Source organism: Rosa chinensis, chromosome 5 (genome assembly GCF_002994745.2).
Source record: "Rosa chinensis cultivar Old Blush chromosome 5, RchiOBHm-V2, whole genome shotgun sequence".
NCBI classification, from domain to species: Eukaryota; Viridiplantae; Streptophyta; class Magnoliopsida; order Rosales; family Rosaceae; genus Rosa; species Rosa chinensis.
In genome coordinates, this window is record NC_037092.1 from 87,045,202 (window position 1) to 87,063,235 (window position 18,034).

General features: G+C 39.2%; 2 protein-coding genes across 3 annotated transcripts; both read right to left on the minus strand.

The window, feature by feature from the left end:
• Window positions 1–1,381: 1,381 nt before the first annotated feature.
• LOC112201620 (disease resistance protein RPV1-like) lies at window positions 1,382–6,388 on the minus strand. 2 transcript variants are annotated; one of them, XM_040505564.1, is made up of 7 exons: window positions 5,859–6,388; window positions 4,133–5,222; window positions 3,757–4,035; window positions 3,615–3,674; window positions 2,418–3,466; window positions 1,935–2,121; window positions 1,382–1,728 (listed from the first exon to the last, which is right to left on the minus strand). In XM_040505564.1, the coding sequence occupies exons 1-6, from the start codon at window positions 6,353–6,355 to the stop codon at window positions 2,049–2,051; spliced, it is 3,048 nt and encodes a 1,015-aa protein (XP_040361498.1). In that variant the 5' UTR covers window positions 6,356–6,388; the 3' UTR covers window positions 1,382–1,728; window positions 1,935–2,048. The 2 variants fall into 2 exon arrangements, with proteins under 2 accessions (XP_040361498.1, XP_024198289.1); XM_024342521.2 differs by lacking the exon at window positions 1,382–1,728 and having other exon boundaries at window positions 1,980–2,134; window positions 2,238–3,466.
• Window positions 6,389–12,650: 6,262 nt separating this feature from the next.
• On the minus strand, window positions 12,651–15,002 carry LOC112168083 (protein trichome birefringence-like 1). Its single transcript, XM_040506104.1, is given in 7 exon segments — window positions 12,651–13,237; window positions 13,337–13,459; window positions 13,461–13,487; window positions 13,572–13,673; window positions 13,675–13,763; window positions 14,133–14,283; window positions 14,869–15,002. Coding segments are annotated over 7 exon segments (864 nt in total). The 5' UTR covers window positions 14,898–15,002; the 3' UTR covers window positions 12,651–12,894.
• Window positions 15,003–18,034: the final 3,032 nt, after the last annotated feature.

Here is an 18,034-nt window from a genome sequence, read left to right on the forward strand (position 1 = left end):
GAACTGTTGAGGGTTAGTAGTATACTGACCACCAAAACGAAACCCGAGGTCTCTTCCGACGAGGCCCTATCCAATTCCGAGGAGGAGGAGCCGATCGAAGACGAAGAGGACGAGGAAGAGCTCGAGGCCGTCGCTTGCTCCGCCGACTCCGAGGACAAGACTATTGGGGGCCAGTACGAATCAAAGGTATTTTTTTGTCTTAACATAATCAGAGCACCGCAGCCTTCTTCTCCATCTCTCTCTTCCACACATGGACACCTCCCACCTCTACATCTCCTCCTCCTGAATTAGTTGGACGAGTTCTGGGTTTTTACCGACGATTATTCCTTTTTTGATGCATGCTGTTCTTTTGTGCAGGAATAGATGAGGCGAAGAAGACCTTTGCTTCAATTTTAAGGCTTGGTGAGTATTTGTGGTTTGAGAGAAGGAAGTGGTGAGTATTTGAAGTGATTTTGTGGTTGAATTAGTTGAATGTGTTTCGAATGCGATTGTTTAGCCTAGAATGTGCCCATTGAGTTTGTTGTTTTCGATTGTTTTGGTGTTAGTTGATATCTGTGGAATATATGATTCGGTTTATGCTTAGCTTTGGTTTATGTAATTAGAGAGCAATGCATGTAATTGGATTTCCCCTTTTAATCTGCAATGACATCAGTTATTCATTTTTTTTTTTTTTTTCGTTTAGTTCACAAGCCTACTGGGGGTCAATGTTATTCATTTTTTTTTTTTTTTCGTTTAGTTCACAAGCCTACTGGGGGTCAATATACTACTGGGGGTCGGTATTCTACTGAGGGTCAGTATACTACTAGGGGTCAGTATGCTACTGAGGGTCAGACCTCCACTAGAATCAGAGCTCCGATGTGCTCTTGCGGCTTCAATGACGCAGAGGTTGAACCAGTTTTGAAAATCACGATAGCCTTGTGGTCTGAAGCCTTCTATCTATTTAGAAGTCAGTTGAGGTTACTTTGGTAATTTTCTCATTAACAGAACAGTTAAAAAAATGGCAGGAAAATGGCCGCATGGGCTTGAACCTTGCCCAAGGTTCAGCTACAGTACCGCAAGGGAATTGGCAAAAAACAGGCCTGCTATTGGTAATAAATGGGCTGAGATTGTAGTTATTGGTAATTTGCTATTTAATCTATAGTAAAAATATGATGTATAATCGGGCCTGTAGCAATTGAACTGGCCCAAGAGAGGAAGATTAAACCAGGGTCCAAAGCCCAAAATCATAGTCGGAGATTGACCAGCATTTGTAATGTCAATACTTCAGAGCCATTGGGTGACTCTGCATTATTGGTATATCACTCATTCACCAAAGAAAAGCCAGAAGGGCCGGGTGTGTTACCAAGTTACTAGTACTACTCATCATTTTTTATGAGGAATTTGTATTTCGTTTTGTTTTCAATTGAAATGTTTTTACTCTCTACAAAGAAAGGATTTAATATTCCTCCTTCTCAAGAAAAAAAGAAAGGATTTAATATTGAAAACATTTTCATCAAAAGGGATTGCAAGTTTGTAGCTTATACCACAAAATATGCATGTACACAGGGAATGAAGCAAAATGTTGAAAGCCATTAACTTGTGCAACTCGATAACTAACTTATGGTTGCAGTCTGGAGGCCCCTCATGGAGAAGGGATGGAACAACGGCAAATCGCCAATACAGCCCTTCCAGCGCAGCTAGCTTCAACCATCAATGAACTAAGTCCAAGTCACATGTATGATGCGAAACCTGAAAAAGAATAATGAAGATTGAAATGAGACTCACAAACACGTAGATTTCTGTTTTAAAGAAAAAGGAAGCTAAAAGAACTGTTCTTCAAAAAAAAAAAAATTGTTGTTTGATCACCAGTGCAACAACAAAAGAACACTACATTAGGTTGTGTGATCACCAATACAACAAGAAAGGAACACTGCAGAAAAACAGGGAGCACTAACCGCAATCGTAGTATCTCAAAGACTAAAACGTCCTCCTCTGTTAAATTGAATGAAGAGCATCGATCCATCCAGAACTCGGTCCTTCCTGTGAATTTTATTCAGAAGATTGGAGTCTTAATTCACAAGAAGTCGTTCAAAGGCAGCAGCTTCACAAGCAAGTTCAAACCCATGCATCATGTCGTCCAACCTTCAAATGTCCACTGTCAATGCCAATTCACTAATCAGGTAACACAACTCAACAGAAAGAAAAAAATAAAATCAATAGACGTGCAGACGATTGTAAAATGCATGGCAGGAACATACCTGGTCTTGCAATAGGCCCAGAGTACGTAACAGTCCTCCCTTGATCATGCAGGATTTAATTTGGTGGACAATTTACACAACGGAACTTTTGCTATATATAGCCTTTCTACTGTTCACACACCGTCGAATGATCATGTGCATGTATAGTAGAAATTTCTTGGTGGAATGTCGAGAACATACCTGGTCTTGCCAAATCCGCCTTCATCTTCAACCTCTGGCATTACTAGGTGGATCCCGCAGCTTCCCTTCAGGTGACTGTGTTCGGCCGGAACAGCGATAGTTTTGATGGTTTGATATTCAAATTCAAAATTAACCTCACAAATGGAAGTGGAAGGTGGTGGTAAGCCGGTCTCACTGAGCCGTTTAATTATTGTATCAAACGGAGCATAGTACATCCACACATGATCAGGCGATAACCCCCACCAAGGGTCTTTCAACGGTTCGGATTCTTCAATGATACACACACCGTTAATGTAGATTGCGAAGAACCTGAAAACCGAACCTCCAAACATGAAAACACCACCTTGAGCACAGAAAGCCAATCCTCCCTTGTTCTCCCACTTGAAGTTTCGAGGAAATTCAATTCTCAAGTCGTATACTTGAAGTCCTTTGTTGTCAACACCTTTAGGCCAGGGAAACCTCTCAAAAACCTTGCGGCAGGTAAACCACTCCGGAATTTCACTTCCGGGAAACTCAACATGGAATTCAGATTGCCAGCATGAGAGAAATATAGACATTAGAGCCGTTACCTCTGAAATATCCTCCGGTATATTCATTTTCTTCAACTTTGCAAACTGACGAGGCAGATAGAAGCACAGCAGATAGCAATGAGACAAGTTCATCCGAGGAGTCATTTTTGACTCTTTGCCTTCCAAAATGTTTGACAATTTTGAAACTCTGCTCAATGCAGAGCATCCTGTTAAAGTTAAACTTTCAAGATTAGGGAGGCATCCAATTGATATAGATAACTCTTTGATGCCAGTCCACCCTAAATCCAGGTATTTTAAGGATTTCATCTCTCCAGCAATTTCAAATTTCCGAAGTCCTCGGCACCCACAAAGCCTCAAAGAAACAAGATGCTTAAGAAATCCAACTGAAGGATCTACTTCAACTAAATTTACACAGTCCGTTAGATCCAACTTCACTAAGTTTGGGAATATAGAGAAGTCATGAATCCTTGTTAGAGCCGAACTATATGAAACATCGATAGATGTCATATGTTGCATAATCTGTGTGACAAAATTAATAAAATGAAAATTTTCTTTTGAAGATTTTGCAAGGCATAACTTCAAGAGTTGTTTCTCCAAAAAAAAAAAAAAAAACTCTAAGAACTGAACTCTCAAATAACTATCAGTACTGGATAAAAATTTAAAATACCTTTAGTCCATTTCCCAATGGTGAGTTGGAACTCCAGGGCATCTCGAGTCCAAAAAGCATCTTCAAAATGTAAGAAGAAATGGTGAAAAAGCTTTGAACAAATTTCACAGTAGAAATCCAAAAACTGAACTCTTTAAGATACCTTCCGTGCCTTCCCAAATGGTATTGTTCGGCTCTTGTGCATCTTCAGCAGAACAAGTTTCTTAGGATAAAAGCTAGATGGAAAAGATGATAGTGGAGACCATGTCCAATCAAGGATCCTCAATTCGTTTGAGAGATACTCCACATAATCTCCAACAAATATATCACTCGAGATTATGAAAATTTGAAGATTTTTCAACTTTGAGAAGCTATCAATACTCAAGCATATCTGTTTTTGCAAACCACCCTTAACCATGATTCCTTTAATTTTATTTGTTCCCTGCAGTGGAAAAGCAATAGGAGTGTCAATTCTTTTAAATTCTAATTATCTTCATGATTTTATGTCATCATTAATTGAATATATATACATTGCTTACAGTGTTTTGAGCAAAAACATGATATACATCCTCATAAAGCCATAATCTGCTACGCTCACCAGGCTCTTGGGACTCTTGACAAACTATCTCTTTGCCCATTTCTTCCAGTAGGTCATGCATCCATATCTCATTTGATTCAGTAATCCTTATGAGGGCTTTTTCTTTAAGTACTTCAATACCATATTTAGGGAGGTCACAACCTTCTAGTATATCCATCACATAGCTATATTCTTTACCTTTAAAGAAACATGCAATATGAAGGAAGACTTCTTTTACCAAAGGTTCCAGTGAATCATAGCTTATTTTGAGAAATTCTTGAAGCTTAGGATTTCTTTTGCAATAGTCTAATACGTCCTCCCACATCTTTATACTTCTACCACGTAGATATGAACCTAAAACTTGCAAAACCAATGGAAGCCCTTGAGCATAAAGTATCACCTTATTTATGAGTTCACTAAATTCGGGCAGAAGTCTATTTTCTTTGAAGGCATTAAAAATGAAAAACTCTAAAGCTTCATGATGACTTAACTTCTCTACCTCGTATATTTGATTAACATCATAAACCGTGAGCCAGTGTTTATCTCTTGTAGTTATAATTATTCTACTACCAGAACCAAACCAAGCAGGTTTTCCAACCAAATAGTTTAACTGATCCAAAGCACTCACATCATCAAGAATTAAGAGGACCCTTTTATGGCTCAACCTTTCTTTGATCACAGTCACTCCTTCATCAACACTACTTACGTTCAATTCTTTCAATCCTAGAGTGTTAGAAAGAAGGAACTTTTGTAATATGACTAAGCCTCCATACATGCTTGATCTTTCTCTAACATTTTCCATAAAGCAGCTACCTTCAAATTTATGGGCAATCAAATTATATACAGCTTTAGCAATTGTTGTCTTACCTAATCCACCAATGCCCCATATCCCTACCATTTGTACATCATTTTCTCCAATACTTAAAAGTTTATACACATCTTCTACACGAGATTCTATTCCAACCAAGTACTTGTCCACATTTAAAAATGAACGATTTAATACTTGCTGCGAAATCTCTTCAACAATTTTAAGAATAAAATCAGATTCATGCCTGTCAATTGCAAAAAATTACAAAACATAAATATCCCAAGTATATACCAAGTAAAAAGCAACGTAATCGAGTTTTCATAAAACAAAAGGTATAAACCAAGGAAAAAAGGAAAACAAACAGAATAAACATAAAAACAATTGACGACAGTGACTTGGCTATTGAAATTGAAAAAAAAAACATGCTAAATTTTAATAGAAATTAAACATGCACCTACTTATATATATTTCTTCTTCTTCTATTTTTATGGTTTTTATTCGTCTAAAAAAATAAAACTAGCAATTCGCAGTGTAAAGTATATAATTATGTATCATAACTAAGTCTGGAGGGTTTTCTTAACCACTGCAAGTGGCCTAGTGGTTCTTGTCTAGCTGTGTATGCACTCCAACCTAGGCTCAAACTCCGAAGCTATCAAAGTGGCCAGACACTATGCTGCAATGTATAGTTAGAGCAACATGCGTTGAACGGGTTTATCTTGGGCCTATGAAGCTTTTGGCTCCCCTTGACAAAGTAAAAAAAAGATGGGTTTATCTTGGGCTTAGGAACTATAGGAAGTTTCCTTTGACAAAGTCAAAAAAAAAAGTCTAGAGGGCTTTGCTAATAGATAAAAAATTAGGAAGAAGAAGAAGAAGAATATACCCTCCGTCTGCTAGATGCCACCCTGACAAATTTCCTGCTTTTGTAAGAGCCTTCTTCCATCTCACCACCTTCTCCCAGTTATCATGGTGAGCAAGTGCTTGACCAAAACTACCGCGTTGGTTTCGAACATCCGATGGATCTACCTTGTAAAAAACAGGGTATACCATTTGTTGCTTTGATTCTTTGCATTGAATAATCTTCGCCAGTTCTTCCAAACACCACTTCGAGGAAGCATAGTTTTCAGAGAACACAATAACAGAAATTTTTGACTCTTCAATTGCTCTAAGAAGAGCGGGTGATATATCTTCTCCTCTTTTGAGCCCATCATCATCTCTGAAGGGTTTAATTCCTTTTTGAACTAGATTATTGTGCAAATGGCCTATGAAGTTGTTACGTGTATCCTCACCTCTAAAACTCAGAAAAACATCATGTGTCCATGATTGGGTAGTGGAAAAAGAGGAAGAGGAAGAGGAAGAGGCCCCAAATTGCGTGGTCATATTACTGCGTTTTGAAAGAGTTGGGTATGGTATTGATCATGTCAAAGGGTTCTTTCATATATATAACAGGCCTCTTGTTTGGCAATTGGCACCACATATTCGAAGCATTTTCCTGCTACCTACTATCGACGTGTAAGTTGTACGTAATTCATCAGCTAATTAGACATTTAAATATTTGAATTGTTGATCAATGATACAATTCTTTTTCTAAGTTGAAGTATAGTCATTTATTGATAACAATAAAATAGACTACATGTCACGTTAAGATGCAACTTCAACTTCATTCATAGATTGAGCGATAGTTAATTCGCGCACAATTAGGTCATTTGAAATAACCATCATGATCCAAAGAGGTCCAACCTCGAATCACCGGAAATGTCCAATTTTTGCAGGCTAAAAAACTTGCAATCTTACGAGCAGCTTGATCAATGTTTAAATTCATCCAGTAGTACTTAAAAAATATGGAACTCGAGAGGAATTATTCAGTAATTCCATTGGAACTCATCGAGCAGTTTCCTTCTACTTGCATCGCTAGACGACTTGAAAGGTGTAGTCTAGTTTAATAAACATCGATCAGTTGAAGGCGTATTAAATAAAAAAGAATTGGAGGGTTGACGTACTAGAAGAATTGAAAAGGTCCAAAGCTCCATTAAATTATGAGGATCGATTAGCATGATTACTGGGTAAATTATTCTTTCCTGCAATGCAAGTTGTAATATTTTTTCCAGTTTTTTATTATTAATTTTTTTTTTATCAATAAGAAGCTTCATTAATAATGAACTGGTTACAATGATTTTGGGCAACATCTCTTACACAGAAATGGCCACTAGACTTCACATTGGAACTCTATAATGACTGACTGAAGGAGCCAAAGGGGCTTCGACTAAATAGAAAGCTTGCACAACAACTAAATGGCAAAGACAACATGCACAGGAGCAGTGAATCCTTAACACTCAACTTTGTCAACACTAACTCGCCACCCAGAGTCCGCCTGACCTGCCTTTGATCGACCAAGCCAACACGTTGTGACTTCGAACCCGACCAAAGTGAATTGTTGGACCGCTGGACATGGGGCTAAAGTAAACCAACATCGTCACCACCCCAATGTCAACACCGTTAATCCACTGATGCTCCAAATTGTCATCGCCTCTGACCCGAAACCAGATAGGAACGACCCACTAGAAGGCCAAGGATGATTGTCTATGCCACGGCTAGACATTTTCGCCATCGCTGCTGACCCAACTCCATAATAGGAACGACCCTCTAGAGGGCCATAAAGAAGATTGTCTTTGTCACAACTTGCAGTACACTTGACCCAACAGCTAATACCAAACACAAATAGAGCACTAGCTAATACTATAAACCAAACCTATCGAAAACCATGACGACAACCTTAACACAAGAGAGAAAGGACTTATTTGAGATCTGACAAACATATCCAAAACTAAAGACAATGAAAGAAGAGTAAACACCAAATACACCAGACTAAAAAAGGCCCTAAAACAAAAGCCCGACCCACCACCACTCCCTTCGAGGCCCCAGCGATGCAGCCTACCAACCTTGCTGGCAGCGCGCCTTGCCGTCACCACATAGTCTCTATTCACCACCACGCCGTCGTCGAACCAACTTCGCTGACAGAGAACCAACAGATAGCAATCCCCACCATCCCAACCCAAAACACGACACCCCCAATCCATGAAGATCAAAACCAGATCCAGGACACCCACAGTCACCCTCCTCCAACCCACCATCAAGGGATCTCCAGCTGCAAGATCAGAAACCGCAGTCTCTAATAGATTTGCGCTGCGATCCGATTGGATCGAACCATAGATCCACAAACCAGATCGAAAACAAAACCCTGCAACACAACTGGTCTCCACCACCTGCCACCAACCCAAATCCTGTGCAACCTCCATCCTCGACAACAGGCGCCATCAGGAAGCCACACCCGCGCTGCACCTCATCTTCTCTCGCCCAAGATCTGAGAAGAACAGATCGAAATCAATATGCAGAATTCAAGATCAAGCCACCATGCTCCCTATACCAAGCCTCTGTCAAAGAACCCCGCTGCCAACCCAGATCATCATCCTTTCCCGGACTGGAACGCGACGGCGGGAGTGCCTGCAGCGTTCGGCCGGGAGAGATGGCACAAAGCCTCTCTTTTTTCTCTGCGCGTGGGGCGCGTTAGATTTTGTTAACTTATATGAAAAGAAAAGACAAATAAGGACAAACAGAGAAAAAAAAAAAACAAATACTCTTCTTATCTCCACCATAAATATAAGTTACCTAAAATAATTAAGTATAAATAATTAATACTACAACAAAAGTAAATTCAAAACAATCTGATTTGGAATTTCGTTAAACTAAATTCATTAAATATGTTGGTGTAGTTATTACTAATTAAAATCTAATGTGAACTACTTTTAATTAGATTTAATCAATAGATTATATAATTAAGACCAAAGTCTTTTTCACAACCATTCATATTGCAACAAAAAAAAAAAGATTTAGATTAATAAAAAAATCTTTATAATTGTCTACTTGTTCGGGCCTTTCAAAAATTAACTTTTTGTTCAGCAATTGGGATGAAAGTACACAAAAAATGTAAGCAGCTCCCTTACAAAATTCTTCGCTGTTGAATTGATAAAAAAATAATTAAAAAAAAAGAACAACAACAAAAAATTGTTGAAGATACTAATCTAATTGTTCAAGGGTGTTTTAGTAAAATTAAGGATGTGTACTTAACTTTTTAAGTATTCAAAAAAGTGAAGTGGAGGTTTAATAAGTAGAAGAAATCCAAATGTAAAATTTAGAGGTCCAACTAGAACCACCCATTAAAATTTTTACTGACATGAAAAATAAGAAAGGAACAAGTAGAGATACAGTATCAAAAGGATAACTTCCGAAATTGGCAAATATTTTTAACGTGGAATGGCGAACTTCCGAAATTGGCAAATATTCCTAAAAATTTCGAGTAGTATTTGTCATTGAAAGTTCAAAAGGAGATTTTTAGTATTCTCGGTGACATACACCGCTTGGTTGATCCAAATGGCAACTACCACTCTCTCTCTCTCTCTCTCTCTCTCTCTCTCTCTCTCTCCATGTCTTCATGGTAATGTTTTCTCCCTCCCTCCCTCCATGTCTTCATGGTGATGTTTTCCCCCTCCCCTAAGTTCTCTCCTGCTAGATCGTTTGATCCTGGGAGATAGTGTCTAGTCTCACTAGACAGTTTTGTTTCATGTGATTGTTTGTTGTGGTCTATATGGTTTTGGTTCGCTACAACTTGGTGTTCTAGCACAGTATAGCGAGAACTCTTCAGATTTGTAGATTCTAATCATACATTTATCCATTGTCTTATTCCGGTAATGTCCTCCTCCTTTCAAATGTTGGTGGTTGGCTGGTGTTCTCTCCCACGCTTTGGTCGTGGGTTAGAGTTGTCTATTTTCAATAGACTGGTATTTTGCTATTTGATTACAGTTTGGCTCTTCACAGGTTTTTACTGTTGTATTCAATGATTAGTATGGGTAGTATTCTCGTTGTTTACATGAATCTTTATTAACTGTCTCTTCTGTTTGTTTTCTTATGGCAATGGCACGTCATCTTTTCATGGATATTCTTTGCAAAACATGATCCATCTGGCACTGGAAGATACTTTCATCAGGTAGACGCTGAGATATGTGGGATATGGCTTCTCAGGTGGTTAAGTGTCAGCGATCAGATAAGGTGACGGTTATTGGTCGCAGTGGATAGGATGGACATGTCTTGCCAGCAGTTGAAGACGGTTGAAATACTGGAGTTTTAGATAACACCAGTTTTCAATTTCAAACGTGGCAGTTTTGGAGTCTACGAGTATCTCTCCTAATTCTTCTCCATCTTTTATTGGGCATAATTCACTTGGATAATACCTTCTATTCTTATTTCAAGAATAGAAAACATGGACGTTAGGTCAGCAGTTGATCATCTGCATTCTACTATTGGTACCCGACTCGTCAGTTCATAATAAGGGGATTGCAAATTCAAGATTGATGGTTCAGAGAGCTCTTTGTTACAATTAGTAGGTGGTACTCTTTCCTCTGTTTAGATTTTTTCCCATTGGGTTTTATCTAAACAATGTTTTAATGAGACCACCTGAACTTAGGTGTGAGGAGAAGTGAAAACCTTTTTCCACTTATTTCGATTTATAGTTATAAGTATGTTTTTCCGTGAAATTTACAGGCAGCTAGCACAGCTAGTTAATAGTGAGTGCTTTTGTTTCCTGGCTTTCATATTAAGTTTTGGATTGTCATCAAAACAATCCCGTACATATATCTTGTATTTGTTTCTCATGTGAATAAACTTTCATTTCTCAAAAAAAAAAAAAAAAAAAAAAAAAGAGATACAGTATCAATCCCGATCAATGGTGCAATTCTTGTGGAAACATCAATAATATAATTAAGGGGTCGTGACCACTTACCCCATTTTAGCCCAAAAATTGTCCACTTACTCCACCAAGAGTTTTTTGACCTCATTTACCCAATCTAACCTATAGTGACAGTTTTGCCCCCTATTAAACTCTATCCTCTCAGACTCTCTCTCACACTCTCTCTCTCTGCCGCGCCCCACCTCCGGCTTTGCTCTCTCTCTCTCTCTCTCTCTCTCTCTCTCTCTCTCTCTCTCTCTTCATGTCTGCAGATCACCTGCTGCAAATCCCTCTCTTACTTGCTACCTTTATCGGCGAGGCCCAAGTACAGTTTTGCCCCCTATTAAACTCTATCCTCTCAGACTTTCTCTCAGACTCTCTCTCTCTGCCGCGCCCCACCTCCGGCTTTGCTCTCTCTCTCTCTCTCTCTCTCTCTCTCTCTCTCTCTCTCTCTCTCTCTCTCTCTCTCTCTCTCTATCTATCTCTCTTCATGTCTGCAGATCACCTGCTGCAAATCCCTCTCTTACTTGCTACCTTTATCGGCAAGGCCCAAGCAACCGGCGATCCCACCGGCTTCGATTGCCGCAACGAGGACCGGTCGCCGTCGTCTTCCGTCTCCGATTCTCTCGGCGTGTTGAAAGTGATGACCGCCGCTCACTTTCCTCCTCCAGCGTCGTCCTCGACCGGTTTCGATTCCGAGTTCGAGTCCAGAGCTGAAACCTACTGAAAACGACGCCGTCATCGAACCAGACTCTCTCTCTCTCTCTCTTACTGCCATGGCTGTTCCGGCACCCCACTTTCAGCTTCAGGCCAACCTCGATCGATCCACCTCCGGCGTCACCAACAACCAAACCACAGATCCACAGATCCAAAGCCCACAGCCACAACTCAGCCCCCAACTCCGATCCGACTCCGAACCCAAGCCGAATCGACTCCGCTCCAACGTGAAACATGCTCCGACGACTGCTCACAGTCCGGTGGGTGCCCAGATCAATTCCTAGGTGCCCAGATGTTTTTTTTTTTGGTATAATGAGATTTTTTTTAATTTTTTTCCGGTATCCTGAGATTGCAATGTAACTGTGGGGTTTGTTTAATGGTCTACTGGGGGGCAGTAGACACATTATTGGCCCCCAGTAGACTTTGATACGAGGGACATGGATCACTATAGTGTGGTGTTTTGATAAGTTACATGTTGTTTTCAGTGTATTAAAGTCAAATTATCTGTGAATCCTACAAAATGGTGCATTTTTGATGGTCTATTGGGTGGCAGTAGAGACATTGGACTTTGTATTGGGGGGCAATAATATGATTATTGGGAGGCACTAATATAATTATTGGGAGCCAATAATATGATTATAAATTGATCAATTGTGCCTGTAGTGTATTCATTTTGGTTTTGGGAGTTCATACAATTCACTGAACGGCAATAATATGATTTTTGGGAGGCAGTAATATGATTACTGGGGGGTAGTAATATGATTACTGGGGGGCAATAATTGCCGGATTCCGGATTCCAGTCATCGGTCACCGGATTTCAGTTACCGGTTCTCGGAATCCGGTAATTGGTCGCCGGAATCCGGTCACCTTTCACCGGAGTCCGGCCACCGGTCGCCGGAGATCGCGCCGGTCACTGGTCACCGGAGCACAGCAAGGTGGAAGGTGACTTCTCTCTCTAAGTGAGAAAGAAGGAGAGGGCAAAAAAGTCTCAAAAAAAAGAAAAAAGAATTAATTGAGTAAAGGGGAAATAATCCCTTAGAGTGTTTTGGGTAAATGGGGTTAAAAAACAGTTGGTGGAGCAAGTGGGCAATTTTAGCCTAAAATTGGGTAAATGATCATTTTCCCTATAATTAATAAGAAAATTTTATAGAAAATTACTTTTACTTTCAAAACCAAGAATAAAACTGAGCAAAAATATCGGCTTATAGTAAAAAGAGACTTGTCCTTCAAGTTAACTTTACAATGTAATATTGTCGGTGTAACTTCTACTGGTAATCCCTGCCTACCTCCAAGTACACATCAACCTTTGCCAAATGTAGAATGTCTTTGCTGGATTTCATCTTCTGCAGTGTAATGAGTGATGACCAGTACAACAACAAAAGAATACTGTAGACAAAAAGATTCACAGATGATTAGCTTTCTCCTATGGTCTCCTCCGATGCTGGATATATCTAAGGAGATGAGCATATAGAAGCTCGTTCCATGTATCACGAACACCAGGGAGGCACCAATGACTACAATCCTGGGATCGCAAAGACAGCTGTCTCTCCTCCTCTGTCAAATTCTGCTTTCTGTAAATGGATGGATGAGCATCCCGCCGAAAATCAGTCATTTTTGTAACATTCAGATAAAAGATTGGAGTCTTCATTTCCCTAATTACTGAGTCCAGTATTTTCATCTTTGCCGGATATTTTCCTTTGTATGCCTCGTATTGAATTGGCTCTGTCCGACCATGACATTGACCTCCAGTATTCCATCTTCCACCGCTGAGAAATGGTAAAGCAAATATGAAGACGGTGTATAGTTGTAAACCATCCAAGAGGTTCTAAAAGTTAAAAAATACTTCATGTGATTTATAAATGTACCTAAAGTGATTAGGTGAATAGCCCCGGAAGAAAACAATAGTTTTTTCAGGATTTATATTAGCATCCAGCCATCTGGCCCATGTTGTTATAGCTTTTCCATACGCCTCTTTAACATTCAGTTGATATAGCACCCTCTTGATAGTAACCCTGCCTGCAAGATTATAATATTACTGCAGTTTTTCTGGCCAGCTTCCTTAAACCAATACCAAAGAGTGAAAGAAAGCATAGGTCTTACCCTCTGGAAGTTTTCTCATGAGTCCACCAGTGACCTGTGTTGAAGACAAGAACATCTGCACTTCTGTACTTATCCAAGGATCTCTGAACCATATCCAGGCGGTGTTTCCTTCTTTGACCCATTTATGGTTAGCACCTCCGATTCTGGAACTAGAAATGGTGATTGAACAAACTCCACTGAATAATTGTTATCCTATTGATCCATTCAAGAAAAGATACATATATAAATCTGCCCAAAAACAACAAAGCAATTACTTTACAGCCTCATGGCCTCATTCGTCTGTTGACATGACATGGAAAATAAGAGAAAGAAAAACCTTAGCATGTCTTAATATCGCTAACTTTACTTGTTTGAATTCAAAATTTCAAGTCAATACTGTGTATTGAGTCCAATTGTGTAAACCTTAATTTACTGTGAGTCAAAACTAAATAACACTTTGAGATCCTATATAAATGTCTTCTTGTTTTATTCCACATGTTCTATCAATATCCAAACACAAAGAGGAAGGAAGTAATTAGCAGCTATAAATTCCAACACAGAGATGGATAATGAACAACATGCCTTGAATACAAAATAGTAGGCGCCCTCTGTACAAAATTCACTCCTGCCAGAAGCTTCAAAAACTCTGCTCTTATCATCCACTGAATTCCTAAGAAGACAAAAAATTAGACGCTTTCCTCTCAATAATCCCAACATGTTCCTTCCATTCATCCTGCACAAGGAGGCCATCCGAAACCAATGAGAACCAACATGCTCTGCTCAACAGAACAACCTAGCGAATGCATAAAGCATAAAACACAATGCATTAGTCCAGAGCACAGAACCCCTTTAAGGTGAAAAATTCAAATTCAATATGAACCGAGCAAATTAGATATTGTTAATTGATCCTCACAAAACTAACTGCAACCAATCAAGTGACTTTGCTTGTAAGAAAACCAACTACAACATACAACACAAAATGCTAATAAATGTCCACAGAACAGAATACCATTACATTGAAGCATTCAAATCCAATTTTGAACAGCATAATAGCTCATCGTTATATCAATCCTCACAAGACTAACAGAAAACAAACAAATTTCCATGTATGAAAACCAACTATAACAAAGAGAAGTTGAACAGGAAATGAGATTCTATGCTTCTTTGGAACTTGAACTATAAGCGAATTGCAGTTTTTGGGTTGCCATCTATACTTTTCATAACCATTATCAGGCCTACTATTGAGAAAACAATTGAAAGACTCATCAATGTAAGGACATGACTCAGCAGCATAAAGTGGGTATGAATCATCTCTCACCCATCTTCCATTAAACAAATCACAACCATTCATCAACTCAAACCCAGACAATCCCTCATTGCTTATGGACTTCAATGCCACATAGCTTGGCAAACCATTTTCCCCATTAGAACCCTCAGGAAAAGATGACTCATTTCTGGTCTGATTGGATTCTTGAGGCAACGAAATCATGGGTTTTGAAGATTGGTCAGTACCCATTTGAGTACTGCTCTGATTTCCCATCTTCCTTGAAAACTCAGAAGCACCCATTTCACTGTTCAAACTTCCGTTGCTGCCCAAATTTGGTAAAGATTCTGTTAGGATCCCCAGGATCCAAGCCCAGAATTGACATCGTTGCAGAAGAGAAAGAAGGAAAACAAAGAGGAAAAACTAGGCAAATAAAACCGGTTCAATTCTTCGATGCCTCCGTTACCATTCATATTAGCTATTTAAGTAGAGAAAATATTTAGAAGTAGCGGACTCATGTAAAGAAAAGCCCAAATAGGCCCAAACAACAATGATAGCCCATGTAAAAGGATTAGAGTCACAACATTTCCACCCGCTCAAAGAACAGGCTTGACCTCAAGCCTGAAATGTCTTCCAACTTGTTCAATCTTCATCCCAAACAGATGTTCCGTCTTGAATATCAGGTTGCCAACCAATTGGAAGCTCAATTGTTGCAGCTAACTTCATGTCTAGCCCATGTTTCTTGCAACGTCCAGTAAGAGCCTTTATTAGCTCCTCAAGATCATATTGTATACAATCAGCTTGGACCTGAAGGATACCATCAGCACTACCTCTTTGCTCCATTTTAAGAATTGCTTGATGCAATTCCATCTTCCTCCCCTGAACTTCTCGAAACGTGGCCTCATCAGAGAATAATACAAGCATTAATAACTCAAGGTAGAAGATGAACAATGTGATACCCCATTGAAGAAGATGATGGAATGAGCCTTGAACTAGTATATTCATATGCTGAACCCATGATATCACAATATCTTTTATCTTTAAAATAGCATCATGCACCCCAGCATTGTGCAATGCACCAATAGAACTCGCCAAACCAAGAACAAGTCCAGCAATACCCCCGATATCTTTGAGAGAGTTATCACAGTTCTCATTTGACAACTTAGCAGTTATACTTTTATCTATATCATATCTGCTAGGTGGAAAATAATTATGCCAAACTCTCATACCTAATAATGCCTTACCTATGTCACCAAGCAAGTTCCTTTCTGACATCTTTTCTGAGTCTGTTTCAGTGCTATAATTATCAGCAGCATCAGCCCTGCTAAGAAGATCATGGCAAGAAAACCCCAAGATAACCCCACAGGTTCCTTTGACAATGGTGCTTTTGCTACGACACATCACCTTAACAAGTCTTGCGATATTCCCAAACTTTTGCTTATGATCAGTAACATGTAGGCAACTTGAGATTAATGCAAGAAAAATTGCAGCAGACCATTTGCGCACGGTGTTCATGCTCAGGCTGGACCAACTAATTCAATGAATGTAATTGAATAATTGCACTTGTGTTCATTCCCTTGTACAACGCAATAGCTTCATTTAAATGCAACTATTAGCAATTGAATAATTGCAATTGCAATAAGCAAACATATCTTCTCCAAATTGTTTGCAAGCCCATCATCAGTTTCCATTTGACCCTTAATGTCAAAGACTTGAGCCAAAAACATAATATGATCAGGAACAATCTTTTGGTCATGCATCGTCTCGAATAGGTCAATGGCTCCATTGCCATGACCATGCATCCCATACGCATTGATCATGGTAGTCCAAAATATTAGACTTTTGTTTCTAACACAATTATATATGTTGTATGCATTCTGCAAAGTTCCACAGTGGACATACATATCAACAAGAGAACTCGCCACAGATCCCATTACCCCAAATGTGTCATCATGAAGCAAATTCCGAGCATTATCATTGAAAGCACTATAAATCATGACATAGAGCTTAATCATGTCACACAATACCCCATCAAAAGCCGATTGAAAATCTTGACTAGACATAGATGCTTCTATTAGAGTATTATATGTTACCATGTCCAACTTAAGCTTCGAGTTACTAAAATCCATAACCAGTTGAGTGGCTTCAGCAGTTCTATGCTCTTTGCAAAGAGCATTCAATATTGGCACATGAACATCCAGGGCCAAAATACCTCCCAGAGCATTCATTTCATCAAGAGTGCTGTGTTCTTTATCTGATATTTCAATACCAACACAAGCATTAACAATACCGCAACAACCTGATCTATCTACCACAATTGTAGAAGACTGTAGCTTCTGAGCTTTCAAAATCAAAGTTGCCAACTCTTTCACATTTTTGTTATCAAAGAATTCTATAACAGCTCGACAATACGTTTCTCCATCCAAATCCAACCATTCCCCATCATCAGGAGGCCTAATTTCTGCTCCAACTTTATAGTTCAAGGAACTATGATCATAGCGCTTAATCACATCGGACAAAAAAATCTCAAAAGTTCTTCTAGCATCTTGAAAATTTATATTCAAAGTAGTGGATACCTGAGACAATGAGGTTTAAGTCATTTCACCAATTCCATCGAATGCTTCCTTGCAAAAGAGTATAATATCTTTCATCGTACAATGACAAAGCTGCAAGCAATGAATAAACCATTGCACTAACTTTGCTTGAGATTGTGTTTTGGCAGTAACTCTTGATTTCCACTTCTCCAATATTAACTCCAGCACCCTTTCAAAATTCACTTGCATTTTCTCATAGTTGTCATCCGCATAAACATTTTCTTCACTAAAATTATCATTAAGTAATCTGTTGCCAACATCCATGGAAGTATGAGCCTCAGAACCGAAAAGTGTGTTGCCAACAGGTAATCCATTATCAAAGCTAGAGTGAAAGAAATAATGTGATTGAGCCTTATTCTTCCACACCACACTATTCAGCCCTTCAGTGCTTTGAATCTCAAACTCCTTATCATCTGTCATGACTAAATTCCTCTCTCCTCCATCAGTTTCCATGAGAACAGGAATAGAAGAAGACAAGAGTTCAGTTGACAGGAGAGAAACATCAACAATTTCACGATGAGTAGCGAGTCCTCCACCTTTGTCTTTAATGCTCATTGGAGCAACAATGGTCGTTACTGCGTTACACAACCCATCTGATAGCGGGACTGTATCAAACATGCAGAGTG